This window comes from Zingiber officinale, chromosome 11A (genome assembly GCF_018446385.1).
Source record: "Zingiber officinale cultivar Zhangliang chromosome 11A, Zo_v1.1, whole genome shotgun sequence".
NCBI classification, from domain to species: Eukaryota; Viridiplantae; Streptophyta; class Magnoliopsida; order Zingiberales; family Zingiberaceae; genus Zingiber; species Zingiber officinale.
The window spans coordinates 92,218,946-92,244,517 of record NC_056006.1 but is presented as its reverse complement, the minus strand read 5'-3'; the positions used below and the strand labels follow the sequence as shown (position 1 = coordinate 92,244,517).

The following is a 25,572-nucleotide window of genomic DNA, read 5'->3' as shown; positions in this document are numbered from 1 at the left end:
AACACCTTACAACCAAACACCCTAAGATGTTTAATTGTAGGGGTTTTCCCAAACCAAAGTTCATGGGGAGTCTTTCCTAAAAACCTATGTATCAAGACTCGGTTTTGCACATAGCAAGCGGTATTTACCACTTCAGCCCATAAGTAGCTCGGTAATGAGTACTCATTGAGCATGCTTCGTGCAGCCTCTTGCAAGACTCAGTTCTTTCTCTCCACAACCCTATTTTGTTGTGGGGTCCTTGGAGTAGAGAACTCATGCCTATATCCTTTTTCTTGACAAAATTCTAAAAATTTATGGTTTTGAAATTCTCCACCATGATCACTTCTAATTGTTTTAATTGTTGTCGATTTTTCATTTTCAGTTCTTCTACAAAAAGAAACAAAAACATCGATGGTTTGATCCTTATTTTTCAAAAAGAAGGTCCATGTATATCTAGTAAAATCATCAATGATCACTAAACAGTATCTACTCCCATTCAATGAAATAACATTACTGCAATCAAACAAATCCATATGCAATAAATCTAAAGCAGTAGATGTACTTACAGCGCTTTTACCTTTATGAGCCGCTTTTGTTTGCTTACCCTTTTGACATGCATCACATAATTTTGTCTTTTGATACTTGATGCTTGGTAAGTCTCGCACTAATCCTTTGTTGGCCAGCTTTCGAATATTCTTCATGTTTACGTGGGCCAACCTTCTATGTCACAGCCATGATTCTTCTTCTTTTGACATGAAACACTTAGCAGAGGCATTAGTAGCACTTTTAAAAGATACTTGGTAAATGTTATCTACCCTTGTGCCTACTAGTACCGTGTCAAGTGTGTCAATGTGTTTGACCAGACATTGACTTGAATGAAACTCAATTGTGTAACCTGTATTACACAATTGGCTGACACTTAGGAGATTAAAGGTCATCCCCTTGACTAGAAGGACATTTTTGATTTGGAGACATTTGGATATTTGAATATCTCCAACTCCTATAACCTTAAGACTACCATTATTACCAAAGGACACATTACCTCTATTTTCGTTTTGAAGGGTAGTAAAGAGTGACTTGTCCCCGGTCATATGCTTGGAGCATCCACTATCAACAAACTAAGTTGATAGATGTGTTGGATCGAGACGCGCTAGAGGGGGGGTGAATAGCGCTCGTGGCTATTTTGATCGTATCGGAATCGTAAAACTATCAAAGTAAATATACGCAGCGGAAATAACGAATGCAATCACAGAGGGACACAAGAAGTTTTACTTCGTTCGGAGCCTAAGGCGACTCCTACTCGAAGACCCGCGATCCTTGATCGCTTTCCGTGGGCAACAACTATAAGCTCGTAAAATGTACAATAAGATATTACAATTGAAAGAACTAAAACAAATTATACCGACAACAATAAAGTAGCAGAATCTGAAGCTCCGGGTTGTCGGGGACTTGTAACAGCACTTCTGGGTGTTTCTAGAGCAGCTTGTAGCGTAAGGATTGCTTGGAGTTCGTTGTTCTGGTGCTGCTACTCGAGACCCCTTATAAAGGGTGTTCAAGGCGCCTTAAAGCCCTTCAAGGCGCCTTAAACAGGCTGAGTCACCCGCGGAGATCAGCACAGACTTGGTCGAACTTCATCCAGTTCAAGGCGCCTTCAGCCTACCCAAGGCGCCTTCAACCTTCGACCCAAGGCGCCTTGAACTTCATCTAAGGCGCCTCCAACCTTCTGTGCTGGCTTTTCTTGGTTCGCGCCCAAGCTCCATGGGCGCCTCATCGCTCATCCGAAGTTGTAACTTGCTCCTTTGTTCTGCAAAATGTGTTAGTCCCAAACACATACCTGCAAAACAAAGTTAGCACGAAACATAATGAATGATAATAATGAAAGTTTTGACAGCATTCGAGTTTCCACAAAACCCTAGGTCGACCTGACGCCCTATTCCCTCTACGGGAACACGTCCTCACCTACTCCACTCGGAGATTTACTGCCAGTCGATCCTCCGATCATTGGACTTTACTCAAGACTCGCCCGGACTTTCACTGGACATCCGCTTCCCGGCTAGTCCAGTCTTTCACCTGGTTCGCGACACCAGGACTTTCCACCTAGGGTTACCACCCCCTAGGACTTTTGCCTGAAGTCATTGACCTGCCAAGACTTTCCGCATAGGGTTACCACCCCCTATGACCTAGGGTTACCACCCCCTAGGGTTTTCCCTTTGCCTAACCGCAGCTAGGACTTTTCCTGAAATACTCATTCAACATGTTAGATCACAACACGCCTTAACTTTGAATCCTTTGCCATTATCAAAACTCAGGTTCGATCGTTAGATGCTTCCCGCACCAACAATCTCCCCCTTTTTGATTATGGCAACCCAAATTCAAAGTTAACTAAAAACAAATGCATAAAAAGGTTTTAAATGAGCAAGCTTAAGTATATAAAATCAAATCAACGCCTAACTTAAGCTAACACTTAAACTTTTGTGAAGCTCCCCCTTAATACAGGGTTTCCTTTTTAAATTTTTACTTTTTACTTTTAAAGTTTACTTTTGAATTTTCTTATTCTCCCCCTTTGCCTTTATCAAAACATAAGCCAGTTTCAACGCCTAACTTAAGCTAACACTTAAACTTTTGTGAAGCTCCCCCTTAATACAGGGTTTCCTTTTTAAATTTTTACTTTTTACTTTTAAAGTTTACTTTTGAATTTTCTTATTCTCCCCCTTTGCCTTTATCAAAACATAAGCCAGTTTCAATATTTCTTTTTGAAAAATAAATTAGATAAAAAAACAGGATAAGTGCTAAGTTGAAAAATAACTTTTCACCTAAAATTTTGAAAGCACTGAGTTAAAATTTTGCAAAACTATCTAAAGGGTAACCTAGAAAATATCTTAGCAATAATATATAACGTTAGGTTCAAGGTTGGCTAAGTTTGAAAAAAGATTTGAAAGTTGCTCTATGAACCACTTAGCTAAGCCTTTTACAAACATTGAACTTTGAAAATGTAGCTTAAGTGAAAAGTGACTTAGCTTAATTAAAAAAACTTGTTAATTTTTAAGTTGAAGAGAGAGAGTAGCTAAAATTTTAATTTAGGTTATTTATTCAGTTGGTCCTTAAGTCCAAGCATGAGTCAAGTTGAATAGCAATGTAATTGGTGTTGATCAGATATCAGAGCCCTAAAGTATAGGCATTTTTAACTAAAAGATTGAGTATCCTTTGCCAACTGTCTAACCTTGAGTTACTTGCTGATTGTCTACGGGACAATAGCTTTCACTTGGTTAGTCAAGTTAAGTTATTTTGGTCCAGATAGACTTGACTAGAGCTGGAGAACTTAACTTGATTAGTGTTTATTGCATATTTAACGCCCAGACTCATATCGATACACAGATATAAGCATTCTTGAGTCCAGGCTGTACCCTATGCATCTCACGCCGTTCTATGTTTTACAAACACAATCAAGGTAAACCTAGGTGTTTGTGAGATGCTCTGGCTGAGTCCTAGGGGAACATGATTTCTATGGGAAAATCCTAGGCTAAGTCCAATTTTTGACATTCTAGAAAAGTAGGGATTTTGACAAAATCAAGATTTTACCTAGACAAAAAAATGTAAGAATATAATGTTATAGTATCTATTCTACCCAACACATATCTATTTGTCTTCTAAGAGAGCTGAACTCAAGTTCAGGTAAGGGTTTTGTGAAAATGTCAGCTAGGTTTGATTTTGACTCAACATAGTTGAGTATAATATCACCCTTAGCTACATGGTCCCTTACAAAATGATGCTTCACCTCTATATGTTTAGTCCTTGAGTGATGAATTGGGTTTTTTGTTAGATTTATTGAACTTATATTATCAATTGAAATTTTTGTTTTATGATATTCTAGTTGATAGTCTTTAAGAGTATGCATCATCCATAACAATTGAGATGCGCATTCACCTAAGGCTATATATTCAGCTTCAGTGGTAGATAAAGCAACACAATGTTGCTTTCTACTTGACCAACTTACAAGGCATTGCCCTATAAATTGACAACTGCCACTTGTGCTTTTTCTATCTAACTTGCATCCAGCGTAATCTGAGTCAGAATAGCCATGAAGGTCAAGAGTGCAAGTTCTAGGGTACCAGAGTCCTATATTTAGAGTACCTTTAATGTACCTAAGTATTCTTTTAACATAGGTTAAGTGTGACTCTTTTGCACAGGATTGGTATCTTGCGCACATACCTACAGCAAACAATATATCAGGTCGGCTTACAGTTAGATACAGTAAACTACCTATTATACTTCTATAATATTTTGGGTCTACTGGTTTTCCAACTGGGTCAGAGTCAATATTGATGTTGGTTGCCATTGGAGTATTTATTATTTTTGAATTTTCCATATAGAATTTTTTAATTAACTCCTTAGCATATTTAGTTTGATAAACATAACTTCCATCTTTAGTTTGTTTTATTTGTAAGCCTAAGAAAAAATTAAGTTCACCAACCATACTCATTTCAAATTCATTTTCCATTAGTCTAACAAATTCTTTTAGAAATTTAGAGTTAGTAGATCCAAAAATTATATCATCAACATAGATTTGGGCTATGAAGATGTCTTTATCTACAGTTTTTACAAATAGAGTTGGATCTATTTGACCTTGATTGAAGCCTTTGGATATAAGGTGATTGGATAACCGTTCATACCATGCCCTAGGGGCTTGTTTAAGTCCATACAAGGCCTTTTTTAACTTAAATACATGATTAAGGTTGTCTAAGTCTTCAAATCCTGGGGGTTGGCTTACATAGACCTCTTCTTTGATGAAACCATTTAGAAAGGCTGACTTAACATCCATTTGGAATAATTTAAACCCTTTATTTGCTGCATAGGCTAATAGCATTCGAATGGATTCGAGTCTAGCTATTGGTGCGTAGGTTTCATCGTAGTCTAATCCTTCAACTTGACTAAACCCTTTGGCTACTAGTCTGGCTTTGTTTCTTATGATATCACCCTGATCATCCAACTTATTTCTAAAAACTCATTTGGTGTCTATTATTGATTTATCTATGGGTTTAGGTACAAGGTCCCAGACTTGGTTTCTCTCAAATTGGGCTAATTCTTCCTGCATTGCTATAATCCAGTCTGGATCAGGCAGGGCTTCTTCTATAGTTTTAGGTTCAATTTTAGAAATTAGAGCGATCTGACTAAGGTTTCTATAGGGTGATCTTGTTCTGACTCCAAGGTTTGGGTCACCCAAAATTTGGTCAGGTGGGTGAGAAGTGCTTATTTTAGTTGGTCTTATCTGTGAGTCAGAACCTTGTTCTTCAGACTCATTAAGATTAGGTTGGATTTCATCATCGTCTACTGCTCTTGGATTAGTGTCAATATTTTCATTAGTTAAATTATTTTCTTCATCAAATATCACATTAGTTGTTTCTTCAACTTTCAAGGTATTTTGATTATATACTCTAAAGGCTCTACTGGTAGAGGAGTATCCTAAGAATATTCCTTGGTTAGATTTGGGTGTAAATTTTCCTAAGTAATCTTTAGTATTTAAAATGTGAACTTTACAACCAAATACTTTTAAATAGTTTAAGTTAGGAATTTTATGATAATATAGTTCATAAGGAGTTTTCTTGTGATATTTATTGATTAAAATTCTGTTTTGAATATGATTTGCAGTATTTATGGCTTCAGCCCAAAATTGGTGATTTAAATTATATTCATTTAACATAGTTCTGGCGGCTTCTTGTAGTGTTCTATTTTTACGTTCCACTAGGCCATTTTGCTGAGGGGTTCTAGGACATGAAAATTCATGTAGATATCCATTTATTTTACAAAATTGAGTAAATCTATGATTTTCAAATTCTCCCCCGTGATCACTTCTTATTCTTTTAATTTTAGTATCTTTTTCATTTTCTATTAATTTACAAAAATTACTAAATGTTTCATAGGTTTCATCTTTTGTTTTTAGGAATCTTACCCATGTAAACCTAGAATAGTCATCAATTATTATTAAGCAATACTGGTTCTTGCTTAATGACTTGGCTCCACGTGAATCAAATAGGTCAAGGTGAAGGAGCTCAAGTAATGAGTTGGTTCTTTCTAGATTTGTTGGTTTGTGTGTTGACTTAGTTTGTTTTCCTTGTTGACAAGCATTACAGATTGAGGTTTCAATGAATTTTAGTTTGGGCAGACCTCTAACTAGACCGTTATGACTCATTCTTGAAATGAGTCTAGTGTGAGTGTGACCCAGTCTTCTGTGCCACAAGTCAGTCTCCTCTTCTTGTGTTATTAAACACTTTATTGAGGATGTGGGTAGATTAATTGAGTACATATTATTTTTCCTAAGTCCCTTAAGTGTAATTTCAGGATTTTCAATATTTTTGACTAGACACCTAGTTTTGTCAAAAGTGACTAAGTATCCGCTATCACATAATTGGCTTATACTTAGTAAGTTGAAATTGAAATTATCAACTAACAGAACTTTTCTAATAATAAACTCGGAGCTGAGTTCGATATTACCTCTTCCGATTACTTTAAGTTGACCATTGTTGCCGAATGCAACTGATCCTAAATTTTTTTAATTTGAGCTTTGAAAACTTCAATTTATCTCCAGTCATATGTCTGGAGCATCCACTATCCAACATCCATTGATCCAACTCCTACACATGAAGTAGTTGAATTGATTTCTTTTTAATGGATTAAAGATAGCGTGATTGAAGCAGACACTATGTTTTCTATTCCATTGTATTCAAGATAATTAAAATAAACTAAAAATTACTTTGCATTTTAAGTTTTAAATAATTTTGACATTAATTTTAAGAAGTTTTTTAAATAATTTTGAAATTAATTTTGAAAAGGTTTTTAAATAATTTTAAAATTAATTTTGAAAAGATTTTTAAATAATTTTGAAATTGATTTTGAAAAGATTTTTTTTTAAAATAATTTTGAAATTGATTTTGAGTTAACTACTTTGATGATAATTTAAGATAATTAACTTGATTAATTTAAATTCAATTCAATTTTACTTTTAATTTCTTAGTCATCTCACCCGATCTAAATTGTCAATCAGGGAATCCTATAATTGATGTGAGATGATTTATTGTTGAATTTAAAGGTCTGGTTTAACTTTGTGTTAGCTTCAGGTTTAGCTTTGGGTTCAACAAGTAAGCATTCTTTGGATAAACTTCTGGGCTGTGGTGAGTCACAAGGAACTCATTAAAGTAACCATGCCTTCGAAGTTTCCAAATAGTCCTACCCACTGAACTTAGTACAAAACCTTGGTCTAACTAGTTAGGATCCATTTAAGGGTAGCTTCGGTTAATTTCACTTGGCCAAATGCACCAGGTCGAAGCCATATCTTCCTAGACATGCGATGCCCAAGCTTCCCTAACATACTATCATCCAAAAAATTTCACCAGTACTAAGTTTTAAGGTAAATTTAACCTTTTTTTTTTTTTAATCTATCCTTAATTACCCTACCGGGTAGTCTACTCTTGTTTACCCATTTCGGGTAGGTTAAGTTCGGAGGTGCCAGATAATCTGGAGCCTTCCTTTTAATTTGATTTAATTATTTAATTTTAAATTTTGAATTTCATTTAATTCTTAAATTTAATTTTTGAATTTATAATTTTAAATTTTGAATTTTGAATTTGAATTTCGAATTTTGAATTTCATTTTTGAATTAATAATTTAATTCTTGAATTTAATTTTTGAATTTATAATTTAATTTCGAATTTTGAATTGAATTTTTGAATTTATAGTTTAATTTCAAATTTTGAATTGAATTTTTGAATTTATAGTTTAATTTCGAATTTTAAATTTAGATTTTGTAATTTAATTTTGAATTTTTAATTTAGATTTGAATTTTAAATTTAGATTTGAATTTTAAATTTAGATTTTGAATTTTAAATTTAATTTATTTTTAGTATCGTTTTTCTTTTTGCTCCCCCTGGATCACGGCCTCGATGTGGTCTATCGAGGTAGTATATTTGATCCTTCGGGACCCAGTATTGACCAAATCCAACTTGATTGATCAATTTGGACTTGGGGACCCATGCTTGGACTGATTTACTACTTTGTTTGTTTATTAAAGATAAATAGGATTTATATTTCTTTTTACTTTTGTATCCTAGCCCAGTTCTATTGTAGACAGCTCTTTGTGTCCCAAGAATTAGATCCAAATTCTTGGAACCCAGAGAGAACTTTTCTAGAGTAATTTTTAATTTGTTTAACTGATTTTTCAGATTTGAATTTTCTTTCTCAAGTCGTTGTACTTGAGTTGAATCTTCAGTTAAAGATTTTGAGTTAGTTACTCCTTTAAGAGTGGTTATTTCTCTTAAAAGTGACTTAATTTTCAAATTTGACTTAGCTAATTTGCGAAGTAAATAATTGACTAAATTATTGAGTCTAGGAATACTTACAGCGGAGTCTGGTCCTTCAGAAACGGATGCGGATCCGTGGCTTTGCTCAGAGTCGGCTTCTGACTCGCTCTCGGATTCGCTGATCTGGTCCCGGGCCATCAATGCGAGTAAACTTGTTTGGTTGAGTTCGTCATCTTCGTCCTCCGAAGAAGATTCGTCCCAAGTTGCCTTTAGGGCCTTCTTTCTTTTTTGCTTCTTGGCTTCCTTTTGATTGGGGCAATTGGCCTTGATATGGCCCTTCTGGTTGCACCCGTAACATGTGACTTCAAATTTTATCTTTGATTGGGCCTCCTTGGATTGAACTGCCTTCTTCAGATCTTTCTTGTTGAATCCCTTCTTCTTCTTGTAGAGTTTCTTTACAAGATTCACAAATTCGCCGGCCAGTTCATCTTCTGAATCTTCTGAATCGGATTCGTCTTCTGATTCCGATTCAACTTTTCGCCGTCCTCTTGATTCCCGTGTTCGACTCGTTCCTGCAACCAAAGCAATCCCTTTCTCGGATGGCCGTGCATTAGTCTGTTCATGGAGTTCGAATTCACTAAACAATTCATCTAATTTTAAGGAAGACAAATCCTTAGAGACTTTATAGGCATCTACCATTGATGCCCATAGTGTACTCCTAGGGAATGAGTTAAGGGCATACCTTATTATATCTCTGTTTTCTACCTTCTGCCCGATTCCATGTAGAGAATTCAGGATATCTTGAATTCGGGCGTGCAAAGAGCTTGCCGTCTCGCCTTCCTGCATTTTCAAATTGTATAGTTTATTTAATAACAAATCACGCTTACTTACCTTGGTTTCCGAGGTGCCCTCGTGTAGTTCGATCAGTTTCTCCCATAGTTCCTTTGCGGAGGAGAATGGACCGACTCTGTTGAGCTCTTCTTTGGTCAGACCGCATTGGATGGTGCAGGTGGCTTTGGCGTCGGCTTCCACCTTCTTGATAAATGCGGGCTCCCAGTTTTCACAGGATGTAGGCTTACCATCGGTACCAGTTGGTAGTTGTAGTCCTGTTCTGACGATCATCCAGGTGTCGAACTGGATCTTTAGATATATTTCCATTCGCCCCTTCCAATATCCGAAGTCTTCTCCGGAAAATAGTGGGGGGCGAACGGTGCTATATCCTTCTTGTTGGGCCATTTAGATCTAAAAGAACAAAAAACAACAAGATCTATTCCAAGACTGAGTCTTGGATTAGTAGTGTGGGAAGAGAATAGTAATAATTACGAGCTCGAGTGGTGTTGCACCAACTTCGGGAAAAAATCGATTCGTAAAAAGAAATTAGAATATAGCTATGAGGCTAAATTCTAATTGACTCCGAACAAAACCACGAAAAGAAAATTGTCTTGAATAGTGGTTGCACTGATTCAAGATGACCCCGCTCTGATACTAATTGTTGGATCGAGACGTGCTAGAGGGGGGGTGAATAGCGCTCGTGGCTATTTTGATCGTATCGGAATCGTAAAACTATCAAAGTAAATATACGCAGCGGAAATAACGAATGCAATCACAGAGGGACACAAGAAGTTTTACTTCGTTCGGAGCCTAAGGCGACTGCTACTCGAAGACCCGCGATCCTTGATCGCTTTCCGTGGGCAACAACTATAATCCGTGGCTTTGCTCAGAGTCGGCTTCTGACTCGCTCTCGGATTCGCTGATCTGGTCCCGGGCCATCAATGCGAGTAAACTTGTTTGGTTGAGTTCGTCGTCTTCGTCCTCCGAAGAAGATTCGTCCCAGGTTGCCTTTAGGGCCTTCTTTCTTCTTTGCTTCTTGGCTTCTTTTTGATTGGGGCAGTTGGCCTTGATATGGCCCTTCTGGTTGCACCCGTAACATGTGACTTCAAATTTTGTCTTTGATTGGGCCTCCTTGGATTGAACTGCCTTCTTCAGATCTTTCTTGTTGAATCCCTTCTTCTTCTTGTAGAGTTTCTTTACAAGATTCACAAATTCGCCGGCTAGTTCATCTTCTGAATCTTCTGAATCGGATTCGTCTTCTGATTCCGATTCAACTTTTCGCCGTCCTCTTGATTCCCGTGTTCGACTCGTTCCTGCAACCAAAGCAATCCCTTTCTCGGATGGCCGTGCATTAGTCTGTTCATGGAGTTCGAATTCACTAAACAATTCATCTAATTTTAAGGAAGACAAATCCTTAGAGACTTTATAGGCATCTACCATTGATGCCCATAGTGTACTCCTAGGGAATGAGTTAAGGGCATACCTTATTATATCTCTGTTTTCTACCTTCTGCCCGATTCCATGTAGAGAATTCAGGATATCTTGAATTCGAGCATGCAAAGAGCTTGCCGTCTCGACTTCCTGCATTTTCAAATTGTATAGTTTATTTAATAACAAATCACGCTTACTTACCTTGGTTTCCGAGGTGCCCTCGTGTAGTTCGATCAGTTTCTCCCATAGTTCCTTTGAGGAGGAGAATGGACCGACTCTGTTGAGCTCTTCTTTGGTCAGACCGCATTGGATGGTGCAGGTGGCTTTGGCGTCGGCTTCCACCTTCTTGATAAATGCGGGCTCCCAGTTTTCACAGGATGTAGGCTTACCATCGGTACCAGTTGGTAGTTGTAGTCCTGTTCTGACGATCATCCAGGTGTCGAACTGGATCTTTAGATATATTTCCATTCGCCCCTTCCAATATCCGAAGTCTTCTCCGGAAAATAGTGGGGGGCGAACGGTGCTATATCCTTCTTGTTGGGCCATTTAGATCTAAAAGAACAAAAAACAACAAGATCTATTCCAAGACTGAGTCTTGGATTAGTAGTGTGGGAGGAGAATAGTAATAATTACGAGCTCGAGTGGTGTTGCACCAACTTCGGGAAAAAAATCGATTCGTAAAAAGAAATTAGAATATAGCTATGAGGCTAAATTCTAATTGACTCCGAACAAAACCACGAAAAGAAAATTGTCTTGAATAGTGGTTGCACTGATTCAAGATGACCCCGCTCTGATACCAATTGTTGGATCGAGACGTGCTAGAGGGGGGGTGAATAGCGCTCGTGGCTATTTTGATCGTATCGGAATCGTAAAACTATCAAAGTAAATATACGCAGCGGAAATAACGAATGCAATCACAGAGGGACACAAGAAGTTTTACTTCGTTCGGAGCCTAAGGCGACTCCTACTCGAAGACCCGCGATCCTTGATCGCTTTCCGTGGGCAACAACTATAAGCTCGTAAAATGTACAATAATATATTACAATTGAAAGAACTAAAACAAATTATACCGACAACAATAAAGTAGCAGAATCTGAAGCTCCGGGTTGTCGGGGACTTGTAACAGCACTTCTGGGTGTTTCTAGAGCAGCTTGTAGCGTAAGGATTGCTTGGAGTTCGTTGTTCTGGTGCTGCTACTCGAGACCCCTTATAAAGGGTGTTCAAGGCGCCTTGAAGCCCTTCAAGGCGCCTTAAACAGGCCGAGTCACCCGCGGAGATCAGCACAGACTTGGTCGAACTTCATCCAGTTCAAGGCGCCTTCAGCCTACCCAAGGCGCCTTCAACCTTCGACCCAAGGCGCCTTGAACTTCATCTAAGGCGCCTCCAACCTTCTGCGCTGGCTTTTCCTGGTTCGCACCCGAGGCGCCTCCAAGCTCCATGGAGGCGCCTCGGACACTGTTCCTTTGTTCCTGCAAAATGTGTTAGTCCCAAACACATACCCTGCAAAACAAAGTTAGCACAGAAACATAATGAATGATAATAATGAAAGTTTTGACAGCATTCGAACTGTCCGGGTCTGACTTCAGGTTTCCCCCCGGAAACCCTAGGTCGACCCGACGCCTACTGTTCCCTCTACAGGGAGCACATCCTCCAGATCGACTGGACTTTTGCTCAGCACTCGACGCTTCTGGACTTTCTGCTGGACATCCGCTTCCCGGCTAGTCCAGTCTTTCACCTGGTTCGCGACACCAGGACTTTCCACCTAGGGTTACCACCCCCTAGGACTTTTGCCTGAAGTCATCAACCTGCCAAGACTTTCCGCATAGGGTTACCACCCCCTTTGACCTAGGGTTACCACCCCCTAGGGTTTTCCCTTTGCCTAACCGCAGCTAGGACTTTTCCTGAAATACTCATTCAACATGTTAGATCACAACACGCCTTAACTTTGAATCCTTTGTCATTATCAAAACTCAGGTTAGATCGTTAGATGCTTCCCGCACCAACAAGATGCTCCCCCTTGACAAATGCCTACAAGACACGAAAGATAGATGTTTTAGGTACCCAAATCTTGGGACCTAATGCATCTACAATGAAAGACCTAGGAACTCATGCCTTGGTCACACCCTTCCTAGTCTCATGAACCCTAGAAGCATGTGATCTATGAAATTGGGTTCTAGACACTAAGGAAATGAAACTAGACTCCTTAGGTTGATATCCTAATCCAGCCTTGTTGTAGACCGCCCTTTGGGCATTTAGAATCATATCTAAGGTCTTAGAGCTAGTTGAGAATTTCTCAAGCATTTTCTTGAGTTTCTTAACTTCACTCTTTAAGGCTTTGTTTTCATCCTCAAGAAGCTCTTGATGAAGGTCATCAACCTCATCTTCCCTAAGAGTCTTAAAGTGTTCTACTTCTTCTTTTAATAATTTGATTTCAGTTTTTGATTTCTTAAGCAAAGTTGATAAATGTGCAATAGTTTTATAGCATTTTTCTAAATGTGGAGAAGTTACCTCTTCATCATCCGAAGATGATGAAGCCGTGGTTGATGTATCACTTCCGGAGTCCGATTCCTCCCTTGCCATGAGCGCTAATTAACGAGTGCTTTTCTCCTTCTCTTCTTCCGATGAGCTTGAGGAGGATTCATCTCAAGAAGCTTGGAGAGCTTTCTTCTTCTTGGCCCTTTCTTCCTTCTTCTTGAGTTTTGGACACTCGCTCCGATAGTTTCCTTTCTTGCTACACTCATAACACGTAACGTTAGTCTTATCAATATTTTGATCAATAGACTTACCTTTCCCTTTGTATCTCCGGCTCCTTCTCATGATTCTTCTCACGAAGTTGGCCATCTCGCTTGATGATGATCCACCTTCATCATCGGACTCGGAGGAGGATGAGGATGTAGGAATTTCTTTCTCCTTCTTCTTTTCTTTCTTCCTTCTTCCATCCTTGCTCTTTTCTCCTGCAACTAAAGTAATACCTTTCTCCTTTTGACCCTTGTTAGCAAGTTCATGAAGTTCCATTTCACAAAAGAATTCATCTAACTTAACAATTGAAAGGTCCTTGGAGACCTTGTAGGCATCTACCATAGATGACCACAAGGCATTCCTTGGAAAGGCTTTGAGAGCGTACCTTACGAGATCGCGATTTTCTACGCGTTCATCCACGGAATGAAAACCATTGATGATCTCTTTGAACCTTCCATGTAGTTCACTTACCGTTTCGCTCTCCTTCATGGTGAGATTTTGTAGTTGGTTTAGGAACAAGTCTCTCTTGGTGATCCGAGAGTCTCGAGTTCCTTCTTGGAGCTCGATGAGCTTGTTCCACAAATCCTTTGCACTCACAAATGGACCTACCTTGACAAGTTGATCTTTGGTTATTCCACATTGTAGGGTGACCACCGCCTTGGCATCGGCTTGTCCTTTGCGAGTTTGCTCGGCGGACCACCTTGACGACTCTAGTTCCTTACCTTCTTCATCCTTCGGAGGTGTGAAACCTTCCTTGACCGAGAACCACATGGAGATGTCGGTCTTGAGATAATACTCCATACAGCTCTTCCAATATTGGAAGTCCGCTCCATCGAAGTAGGGTGGGCGATTGGTACTGAAACCTTCCTTCATAGCCATCTTCTTGCTCTTTAGGGTGTTAATCCGGATGAAGAGCGCCTTGCTCTGATACCACTTGTTAGGACCTTTGGATGGCTAGAGAGGGGGGTGTGAATAGCTTCCACTAAAAACTCAATCAATTTCCTCACAAAACTTTGTTAGCACAGCGGAAATAAATAAAACAAAAACTGATGCAAGGAAAGAAAACCAACCCACAGCTTACACAAGTATATACGAGGTTCGGGGATAACTTGCCCCTACTCCTCGGCGTGTCTGTAAGGTGGACGATCCCTTGATCTTTCGGTAGATCACACCCCGGACAAATTTCGGCTAAGTATTTCTCCTTCTCGGTGGAGTAACCTCTCCACAAAAGTCACAGAATAGATTTGAAAATAAAGCACAATGACTTACAGAGTTCAGTGGCTAAAGAATTGAGCAAATGAACTTACAACCACGAAGTGAAAAATGCAAAGACAGAAGGAAGCTTCAGCCAAGAGCTCAATACAGCCTCTTGCTTGATCGACAGAGAGTTTTTCCAGAACCTTAGCAAACCTCTCTTCTTCCTTCTTGAGTTTTGCTTTCTCACTGTCCCGAATCACTGTCACCTGTGTCGAATCACTGCAACCAACTCAGGCGTCGCCAATCACTCTTCCTTCTCATCTGGTTCTCTGAACTCACACCAATACCATCCATGGTCTTCACTGGTGTCTCTGAGCTCGAACCAATGAGCAAGAGTCTAACTGATCGCGACCAGTGAACGTTGAAGCTCGAATTGCATCACTTGCAATGAAATACAGCATAAAGGGCACTTGTTCTTATTCTTCTGATGGAGCTTCATTTGAAATTAACCAATGGCACGATACCTGCAACCTGTAACTTAAAAATCTCACAGCAGATGATTTGATCAGGTGAATCAGAAGTGAATCAGAAATATCAGAGAAGCAGCAGAAACAAACGACATGTTGTGGATCGGTCAACAGACCGATCCATAGCTCTTTGGACCGATCAGGACTCATCCTGATCGGTCTGGGAAGAGTCTAATCGGTCTGTGGACCGATCAGCCTATGGGTGGATCGGTCCACAGATCGATCCCCCCTCTCGCTTTGAGTCCCAGCGTCTTTCTGATCGCTTCTTTCTGATCGGTCTGTAGACCGATCAGATAACCCATAGAGAGCTACTGTGGTCCCAGGCCGATCAGATAACCCACAGAGACTTTCTGTGTGGTCACCGATCGGTCACGAGACCGTCGGTGACTAATGTATCTGGATCGATCGCCGATCAATCCGGACAACAGTTATCCGGATCGGTCAGCGGACCGATCCAATGTCCTGTGTTAGTTTTAGAGCCTCCGCCCTAAACCCTAACGTCTTCCGGTAGAGCGAGCTACCAAGCCCTCTCGACCTAGTCCGGAGAACGAGTGCGAGCCCTCTCCGACTTCATCCGGTTCAGAGAACGAGCTCCCGGAAGCCCTCTGACGTAGTGCGAGCCCTCTCCGACTTCGTCCGGTCCGGAGACTGAGCCCTCTCTGGCCTAGTCCGGAGAGCGAGCTACCGAGCCCTCTCGACCTAGTCCGGAGAACGAGCCACCCTCTCGTCCGGTCCAGAGAACGAGCTACCGAGCCCTCTCTGACCTAGTCCGGAGAACGAGCTGCCGAGCCCTCTCCGACTTCGTCCGGTCCAGAGAACGAGCTACCGAGCCCTCTCTGACTTTGCGTGCCAAGTATCCGTACTTGGACTTTTCCTCTCCTCATGATCAACCTTGATCATCAATCAGTCTGAGTTTAATTAATATCTGATACAAACTTAAATCAGTGTCAACATCAAAACAACAGCCAGGTCAAACTGTATCAACATGAGGAAATGACGTTAATGTGGAATTATCTTGAGGATAAATGCAGTTGACGACTGAGGCCGAGACATTATGCCGAGATATGAGGTTAAGACTGAGATCCGAGTGATGTCGGGATATGAGGCCGAGACATGATGTCAAGATTTGAAGCCAATATATGATGTTGAGATTTGAGGCTGAGACTAAGACCCGAGTGATGTTTGGATCTGAGGCAGAGATAGGATATCTGGATCTGAAACTGAGACATGATGCGAGGATTTGAGAGAGATGTCTTGGCGTAGACTAGGTCGACGTCTGATGTTGAGTCAAAGATGACTTGTCCCTAGGCAAACTCAACTCCTTGGGATGAGTGTATAGTAAAGGAATGATTGAAACGAACCAAAATTCACCAGAGTGACTTTTCCAAGAAGATAGAATAAAAATTACTTAATTTTTTTTTAAAAAAAATAATAGGAATGAACAAACATATTTTTAAAAAATGATAATTTTTTTCATTTAACATTGGAACCCACTCTTCTAGATTCTAAGCCTTTTTGAACAAACACATCTGAGCTTGAGTTACAATTGGAGTTTAGAGTCAATTAAGGAGTATGTGTATTTTTTTTTTAGGATGAGTAATTCGAGTTTGGGGGATTGATTCTAATTTTTTATTCTTAAATAGTCTCTCATTATTAAAAAAGGGTAGCAAAGATAAAAATACGGGCTTGTTTTATGGCAATATTAATTAATCGTTGTTGTTTCAAAGTCAATCTATTCACTGTCTAGATAATAATTTCCCTTGTTCACTAATAAATTGATTAATTAAACTCATGTTTCTATAATTGATTCAATCCCCGATCTAATTAGGGGCAAACACTTATGAAAAGATTATTTGGATTTGCAAAAAGATTGTTTGGATTTATGAAAAGATTGTTTGGATTTATCCATGGTTTATTCCTTATCTCTAAAATCCTATTTCTTTATTTTATTTACATCCTACCAAAGTAGACTTTGATTTGTATGTATAATGTATACACATTATTCATATTCTATTATTCATATTCTATATTAAAAATTAAAATTAAATATATGTTAAGCTCTCTTTCTTCTTTGACTTGAAAAGAATACATGTGTTCCGTTCAATCTATTTCTTGATTTCTCTATGAATTGTATGCTTGTAACAATAGCGATAAAATTTTCTCAATTCTAATCGACCAGACATATTGTGTCGATTCTTTTAAGTAATATATCTAGAAATACCCCACGATTCCTTATTGATACTGGTACATTCTAAAATTACTATAACTCTTACATTCTTACCATTTGTCATAAACCCGCTTTGAATTTTGTATTGGCTTAACTCTTACATTTTTCGATCGAACTGAAGAAGCTAAGAAGAAAACAAAATAAATAAATAAATAGAAGTTACTAACTATAAATAGAATTTTCTAAAAATTTTGTTACAATTATCATTAAATTCTTATTTATTCAAATTTAAAAATTAATATTAATGTAATTGTAATTAAGTAAGAATTTTTCATTTTATATTTTATGCAGTAATAAAATAATAATTTTATTTTATGAAGTAATAATTAAGTAATACAATTTCTTTCTAACTATCAATGGTTCATATCTTCAATCCACTAAATTATTATTCTTATTTAATATAAGTATCTACTTTCTCGTGGAACCCTTCTTAGACTGGATCCACATTTAAATTTAGGCCTCTCAAATTCAATCTTCAATCTATCACATTTTTGTTGAGGTACCATACACTTTTTTTTTCTTTTCTCCCTATCCTAAAGCTAAGGAACTGAAATGAAAGAATTGGAAAAGGAGGGAGGAAATTCAAATTTTGAGTCATGTAGAATTGTATCTCTAATTTTATTCATTTCTTCGCATAATCAATAACTAGAATAAAAAAAAAAAAGGAATAACAAGACATCCAGGAATAAATGATTAATCTTTATCAATAGGCCGGCTAAAGACCCAAATCATAGAGTACTTAGCACAGGTATTACAGAGAAATATGTTTTTATATCTCGCATTAAAAATCCTCCTTTCCTATGGATTGTAATATATAGTTCAAGATCATGTGTATTTATTTTACACAGAATTTTGAACTACATGCTAAAATAGATATGTACAATTAATCAATAGATGAGATTTTCATTTAATCCCCTGTTCCTAAATATTACTAATAAAACTTTTTTATATGTTAGGTTTCAGATGTATATAATTCTTATTTTGTGATATGTATAATATTTTCTTATATAAAACCAAAAGGAAGAGAAGAAATGATAAGAAAATTGTATATAGATGAAGGAAAAAATGAAGATATGAAAAACAAGACAGCTATTTTGTAGAATGAGACTGGCTGACAATTGAAAAAAAAAAAAAAAAGGATGTAGCACAGCTTGGTAGCGCGTTTATTTTGGGTACAAAATGTCACGGGTTCAAATCTTGTCATCCCTACCTATTGTTGGTACCCCTAGTAGTTTTGATGTGATCAACAAAATCAAGTTTGATCCTATTAGTGTTTGACCCTTGTGTCTAAGTGTACAGGAGCTTAGGAATACAAGAAGTCGAGCGGAAGACACAACTAGCGAGAAGGATGACACGAGAAGGGAGTCGACGGGCTCGGTACATCCGAGGGACAAGGTGCTGCGGAAGAGTACACCGGTAGACGAGAAGGACATGCACGACGTTCAAGGGACGAGAAGCCAAAGCGGAAGCCTACTCAAGGAGAAGGTCGAAAATTGGGTTCGGATTAACCCTATTTGGGTTGGTTGAAATCACCTAGGCATGTGATCGGAGCAGTGGAAGAGCTAAAATGGAGCTATGGAGCTGTTGGACGTCCGCGACCTTTAGGCAGAAGACGCCTTTAGCTGGGTTGAAGGCGCCTTCAACTAACCATGGAAGGCGCCTTCCAGCCCATGGAAGGTGCCTTCGATCAGGCAAATTTTGCCATTGGTAGTGGATAAACTTTTATCCACTGCGCTTCGCTGGAGGCACCTTCCAGCTCTGTGGAAGGCGCCTTCCAGCTATGGATAAAATTTTCTAGGGACTATAAAAAGACCCCTGGACCTAGGAAATATGGAACAACTGCTGTATTCATTTCCTAGCTACTTTCTGAGCTTCCAAAGAGTGTAAGAGGTTTCTTTGCCTTCAAGGAAGAAGATCTTTAGTGTGTTTACTTGTCTTGGATTAACAACCTCCCCGGTTGTAATCAAGTAACTCTTTTGGCCTTGTTTTTTTTTTATTGTTCATTTATTCTATTTTTTTACTAATCTAAGTTACAAGTCGAGGAAGGTTTTTCTTAACAACCAGTTCATCTCCCCTCCTTCCGACCTACCTTGGACCAACACCTATTACTTCTTCTATGGACAGTAATGAGGATAAATTGAGAACGATTCTAATTGTACATAATTTTTCATTTTTTTTACTATATGTATGCAAGATGCATTAGGATAGATTTTGTTACAGTACAATTGTATCCCTTTTCATAAACATAAGAAAGCAGTCTTAGTTCAGTTCAGTAGAACGCGAGTCTCCAAAACCCGATGTCATGGGTTCAAATCCTACAAAGCATGAGTTAGTTTATTTGATGTCGAATCACAATAAAATATTTGAATAAAAAATAAAAAATTTTAATCACAACTTGCATTGGACCTCCTACATGAAGGAGGTCAATAAAAAAGAAATAAATATTACTCAATCAAAGATCTAACTAATCACCATGTTTGTATTGTAAATATGCAAATAATCTTGCTAAAGTAATAGGAATTAGACCTAAGACGATTCCAAATAGGGGATACAAAAAAATAGGTAAGATACATTTAAAAATATTAATCTAAATTATCCATGGATCTTAACGACAATAATTGACAATAGGTGTGTGAAAGAACCATAGAATACCAAGAATCTCAGAGAAATATTCATTTTTATTAATTTTTTTATTCAATTTATTTCAAATACATCGTATCTTGTTTAAACCAATGAATAGAGCTGAGGTTATAATTAAAGTAGCCGGTAGAAAATCGAAATAACTAGTTATAGAAAGCATGAAAGAGCTAAATTAGATATATTCCTTTGCTACATATGCTGATAAAGCACTTATCTAAACTAAATTTTTTAGAAAATATGAGTAAGAAAAAAAATCAATTGACAGAATCAGTTTAGTTCCAATTGAAAATTAAATTTTGATCATTTCCCTTTTTTTCAAAAGGATATAATCCATTTTGGAATGGACACCTAATGCTAATTATCTTTTTATTTTATTTTTTTATTGGACTCAGTCTAGTAATAGGTTGCTTAATTGCCCATAATAAAATATTTTGAAGGAAAAATAGAAAAAGATGTCCCACAATCTATAAAAAAAATAGAATTTTTATATATATATATATATATATATATATATATATATATATATATATATATATATATATATATATATATATATATATATATATATATATATATATATATCCAATAATAAGAATTTGAGTAACTTTCTATTAATATCTTGAATAACGTGGAGTTATGCATAAATAAGGAACAAAAAAAAAAGATAAAAAGAATTGTGTAGTATTTTGGTATCGATCTAGATAGTATTGTTGTGCCAGAGGGAGGATAGATATACTGATTCGGTATATTTGAAATAAACTTTTGGTATAAAATTGACAATCTCACAAAGATTCAATATCAGTAGTTTTACATTTCCATTTATTGATCCCATCTTTCAAAGAATCGATCCCTCCTTTTTTTAAAAAAAATGTACAAAAATTTGTGGAGCTTAGAATGTCTGTGCATAATCAAAGAATCTGAGCATACCTTGTGTGTTTTTGAAAATTTTGGGATTCCATTGTTGGAGTTGCATATGCGCAGTTGGGATTGTATATGTTTTACTTTTCTAGTGGGAGTTGCATATGTATGCTTTGGTACTCAATGCTGCTAAGATAATTAATGCTGCACTGTAGAAGAAGATGAATCAGTTCATATTATATTACTATAGCATATTTATACTGACAACAGATTCATTCCTACCATGTCCGCACATCGAGCAACATTGGCTGAACATAGATGCCAACTCTTAACAATTAATTCTTCAAAGTGTTTTTGTTCCTAATCGTATATGATGTGGCGGAGACTCAGGGACTACTTGACTCCATCAACGTACGACCGGTTCAGTTTGATCACCCACGGCCGAGCTCAAGTTAAGGCAACCTGACTCATTACCAAGCTCGACTTGAGTCAATCTAACTCACGTTTGAGCTGAGATTAGATCAGCAAACCTAAAGGACGATCGTAGTCCAACCTGAATTGAGTTCAATGGGGGACTCAGCCAGCAGACGGGCACGCGGGACCAGTGGATCTAAGACATGGCGCATATACGGTCAAAGTACATGGACCGACATGTAGAACGTGATGTGGACAATCCAAATTAATTAGACGTCGGCTAACGATTGAAAAGGGTGGGGAGTGTCCAATGAGAGTTATCCCTCACTCTCCTAAGACAATATAAAAAGGTGTCGGCTCATGCACGGGTAGTGTAGGTACGTACAACACATTTTTCTCTACTTGTCTACTTCTCTTGCATCTTCTGTTTTTTCACCGAAAATCTTACTTAAGCATCAAGCACTATCTTGGTCTCTCTTCAAACTCTTTTCTGTTGTTCTTAGTCTTCCTAGCGCTTTCGTTGTCGTCGGGGACCTCCACCTGAGTCAGACGTCTCCTCACCATGTGTGTCTCACTCAGTACCCTGCGTTGCATTACCCAGTATAAGTCGATCCGATAGCTGCCAATTCGATAGAAATCGATCTAAAGCAGTCAATCCGACAGACACAAACTCAAGAGGAGCCCGCCTAAATCATATTTGTTGCTTCTCTGAGACCTTCGAGGGATAAAACATCGGACAGCTGGAGGAGGTGTTGACTAAAGTCCCTAAATACCAAGGGAGACCAGGGAGAAAAGAGAGTTAGAATAGCGGTCAGGTTATCCCGCATAACCACGCCGATGCTCTAAGTAAATTTTTGATGGGAGATGTGGAGAAAAATGGAGAAGATCGATGAACAATAATAGTACGCATATGAAAATGTGCAAAAAATGAAAAGTCTGTCTCCGTCCACGAGCGCAAACATCTTTTATAAGATTGCCACCTAATATCTCTTTGCTATGTATTAATTGTATATTAATTATTTATGTGACGCGTATTATACTATAGTAAAGGAATTGTCTCATCGTATCTATTAATATCATGTGGATCAAAATACGGAAGATGATATCCCACGTGCTCTAAAGACATCTCCAATAGTTAAATTTCTTCATAAGTTTTTTTATATTTTTCAATATGTGACATGAAAAATGAAAAAATCTATTATTCTCTCCGCAATAAAAAAAATCTTTAATTTAATTTAATTTATAATTTTTATTTAATATTTAATAAACTTATAAATTTTAATCATTTATTTTTTTAACTTATCAAATATATTTATTTTTTAAAAAGAATATAATTTAACCATTAAATAAAACATTTAATATTATTTTTTTAATGATCAATGACTCCATCTCCAATAAAAAAAATATGCTCTAAAACCCCAAAGTTCATCTCCACACTCATTAAAGCTATTTTTAATTTTATAAACCTTTTAAAAAAATTTGCATTGGAAAAGCTCTGACAATCTACATGCGGTGTCAGCACAAGCGTCGTCTTTCGTGATGAGCTAATCCATAATTAAGACCTTTGGGCCGTGAAATAATTGGGCTAGAGGTTCGGGGCCTATTAAATAAAATAACATCGGATTACTAAGGCTATGTGGAGATGAACAGGACGTACGTACCCAATCGTTTGTGAGGAGCGAGTGCTCCCGATAGATGGGATCGACTAGGGAGGAGTGAGGCACATCCGATTGATGGGACCGATCGGGGAGGAGTGAGCGCTCCCGATTGATGAGATTAATCGGGAAAAAACAAAGTGCGCTTGATCAGTGAGACTGGCCTTCTAGAAGAACTAGCGACATTACAATGACGAAGTCGGCCCGGATGATCTACCCAGGCTGATTCTAAGTTTTGAGCAATGGCCGCCAACTCCGACATCGTTGTCCCGGACTAATTCCTCTTTCTCTCATATTTTTCATTTATTTTCGATCGTAAATTTGAGATTCAACGCCATCAACCTCCGGGTATATCCCAGGTAAGTCATAACCGGGTTCCGCGTTTGCCAACGTACCAAGGAGCCAACTCTTCCCTGATCTCAACCGGATCAGTCTACGTATAAACAAACTAATTATCCAAAAGCAAATTCTAGCTGCAAATAAATCTTGTCCGCAAAATCCCGCATATCTAACGATCACTTCAACTTAATTAGTCTTTTACAGCGATAGAGCAAAACTTAGTAGGAACAATTCTACACGCGAAATATATCAATTATTTTGGTGAAACAAAATATAGCGAATTTTCCCCGCGGCACTTGATTAACGCTTGACACAATCTACGCACATAATTATCCCTTAATACTACTAATCGCATCAGGTGGCTTGGACGGCCTTGGCCATGGCATAGGCGGCGGCGGAGGCGGCGGCGCCTATTAATGCGGTCTGGAACGAGCTCATCAGCGGGCGGTCGCCGGTGAAGTGCCCCTTCACGTATCCGAAAAAGAGCAGCGCCGCCAGCGTCACGCCGATGGACGTGAGCATGGCCTTCATTGCGGTGGGGATGAAGACGTAGGGCAGCAGGGGCACCACGCCGCCCACCATGTAGGACAGGGCGATCGTGAGCGCGCTCTGCAACGCCCTCTTCGGATCTGGCTTCTCCAATCCCAGCTCGAATCTGAAATTTGATTTAATGACCAAATTACGATGTAATCGATTATTGAACATGAACAAATTATGAGTCAATATCGAGCCGAATAATAGTATTATACTTCATCATGAACTCGAGCCAGGCTTGCGGGTTCTTCCGCAGGGAGTTCACCACCGGGCCGTACTCGTGGGGCTCCAGGCCATACTGCGACAGGATCTCAGCGATCTCCGCGGCCTCTGCGAAAATGATGTACGACCGTCAGATAAGCATCTAACGGCAAGCATTCGTTCAACTTAGATGTGAACCTACCGGTGTCAGGGACGGCGATGATCTCCTCCTGCTCCCGCTTGAGTTCCCGCGAGTAGTGGTCCGCCTCACTCTTCGCCGCTAGATACCTGCCACGTGGGTAAAGCGTCAGACGCCCAATAAATATATCTTTTTTAAAATTATACTTGTGAAGGCACCGACCCGCCTAGGCCCATGGAGATGGCGCCAGCGGCGACCTCGGCGAGTCCAGCAGTGAGGATGATGTAGGAGGGAGCGTTGGCGCCGGAGAGTCCGGCGGCGAGAGCAAAGGGGACGGTGAGACCGTCGGAGACACCAATGATGACGTCGCGCACGACATTGCTGGCGGTGAAGTGCTTCTCCTGGTGGTGCACCAAAAGCTTCTCGGTGGCAACGCCGTCCGCCGCCGGTGATTTCGACAGGTTCACCACCCATCCATCTTCCGGCGCCATTAGATATTTATAATCTTAATCAAAACGAGGGCGAGAAGCTAATTACGAAGCCACGGTAGGGAGAGGAAGGAGAGTACTTATAGGAGGGAGTTATCGAAAGGGACGAGAATAGCACTCATATCACAAATATGCCACTATCGGAATCAAATAATGTTTATCGAACACAGAAAATCGGGTTCCTCGCGTGGCGCGAAAGGACCACCGTAAAACAAACAGAAGGCGCGTGTCCGCCACGAGACAGCTGACACACGCAGATGCGATATGCTCTGGTGCTGCCGCTGGCTCCATCACACTCAATCAATGCACGCAGCGAGCACATGGAGCATCCACCGCGACCGAGCAGGCAAAACAAACAGACAAACAAATGCAGCCAAAATCCACACAGACAAAAGTCGATCACGTACGGTGATCCAGGAAATGTATTGTAAGTTTTAGAATGGATTGGAATCATTTGGGCGTTGAGGTATTTGATATCGAAAGGTCTTTGAAAGTCGACAGGGGTGCCAGTTAGGTCGGAAGAACACGCTGTGATCTAACTCTAATTCAATCTATTAAATTAGAAACAAGTTGGATGGTTAGTAGCAGGGTCAATCGTCAAACTGGAGAATATCTGAAAACAAAGTAAATAGCTAGCTCCCAACAGTTGGCAAAGGGGAGCTATCCGTCTTTGCACGCCCTCAAATGGACAGAGTCGTCGCTGTCAGGTGCGTGTCCATCACGGAACCGAAATCAAACAAATGGAGCATGTTTCCCATGGACATTATTGAATGCCCAAACAGCAATGGGCATCGCCAGCAGCCACCATCTTTCTGTCACCTCCTTCTCCATCTAATTTCCTCCCTCCATGAAGTCGGAACTGTATTTGATAAGGTCCCTTCGTAACGATGCGATTATTAAAATATAAAATATCATCATATTTAACTTTTAAGTTAAAATTTAACATATCTAAATATATCTCCCTTTGTATTTTAACCATCTACACTAATAATTAATAGACATTTATAATATATTTACCTTCTTCATATTAGTTTAAAGACGGATTAACAAAGATAATGAGGACGAGTGAATGATCTTTTTTA

At 38.9% G+C, this 25,572-nt stretch overlaps 1 protein-coding gene across 1 annotated transcript; it reads right to left on the bottom strand.

The window, feature by feature from the left end:
* Positions 1–23,294: 23,294 nt before the first annotated feature.
* On the bottom strand, positions 23,295–24,539 carry LOC122032035 (vacuolar iron transporter 2-like). Its single transcript, XM_042591283.1, has 4 exons — positions 24,225–24,539; positions 24,066–24,151; positions 23,878–23,992; positions 23,295–23,783 (listed from the first exon to the last, which is right to left on the bottom strand). Exons 1-4 carry the CDS (start codon positions 24,491–24,493, stop codon positions 23,483–23,485), a joined length of 771 nt encoding a protein of 256 aa, XP_042447217.1. The 5' UTR covers positions 24,494–24,539; the 3' UTR covers positions 23,295–23,482.
* Positions 24,540–25,572: the final 1,033 nt, after the last annotated feature.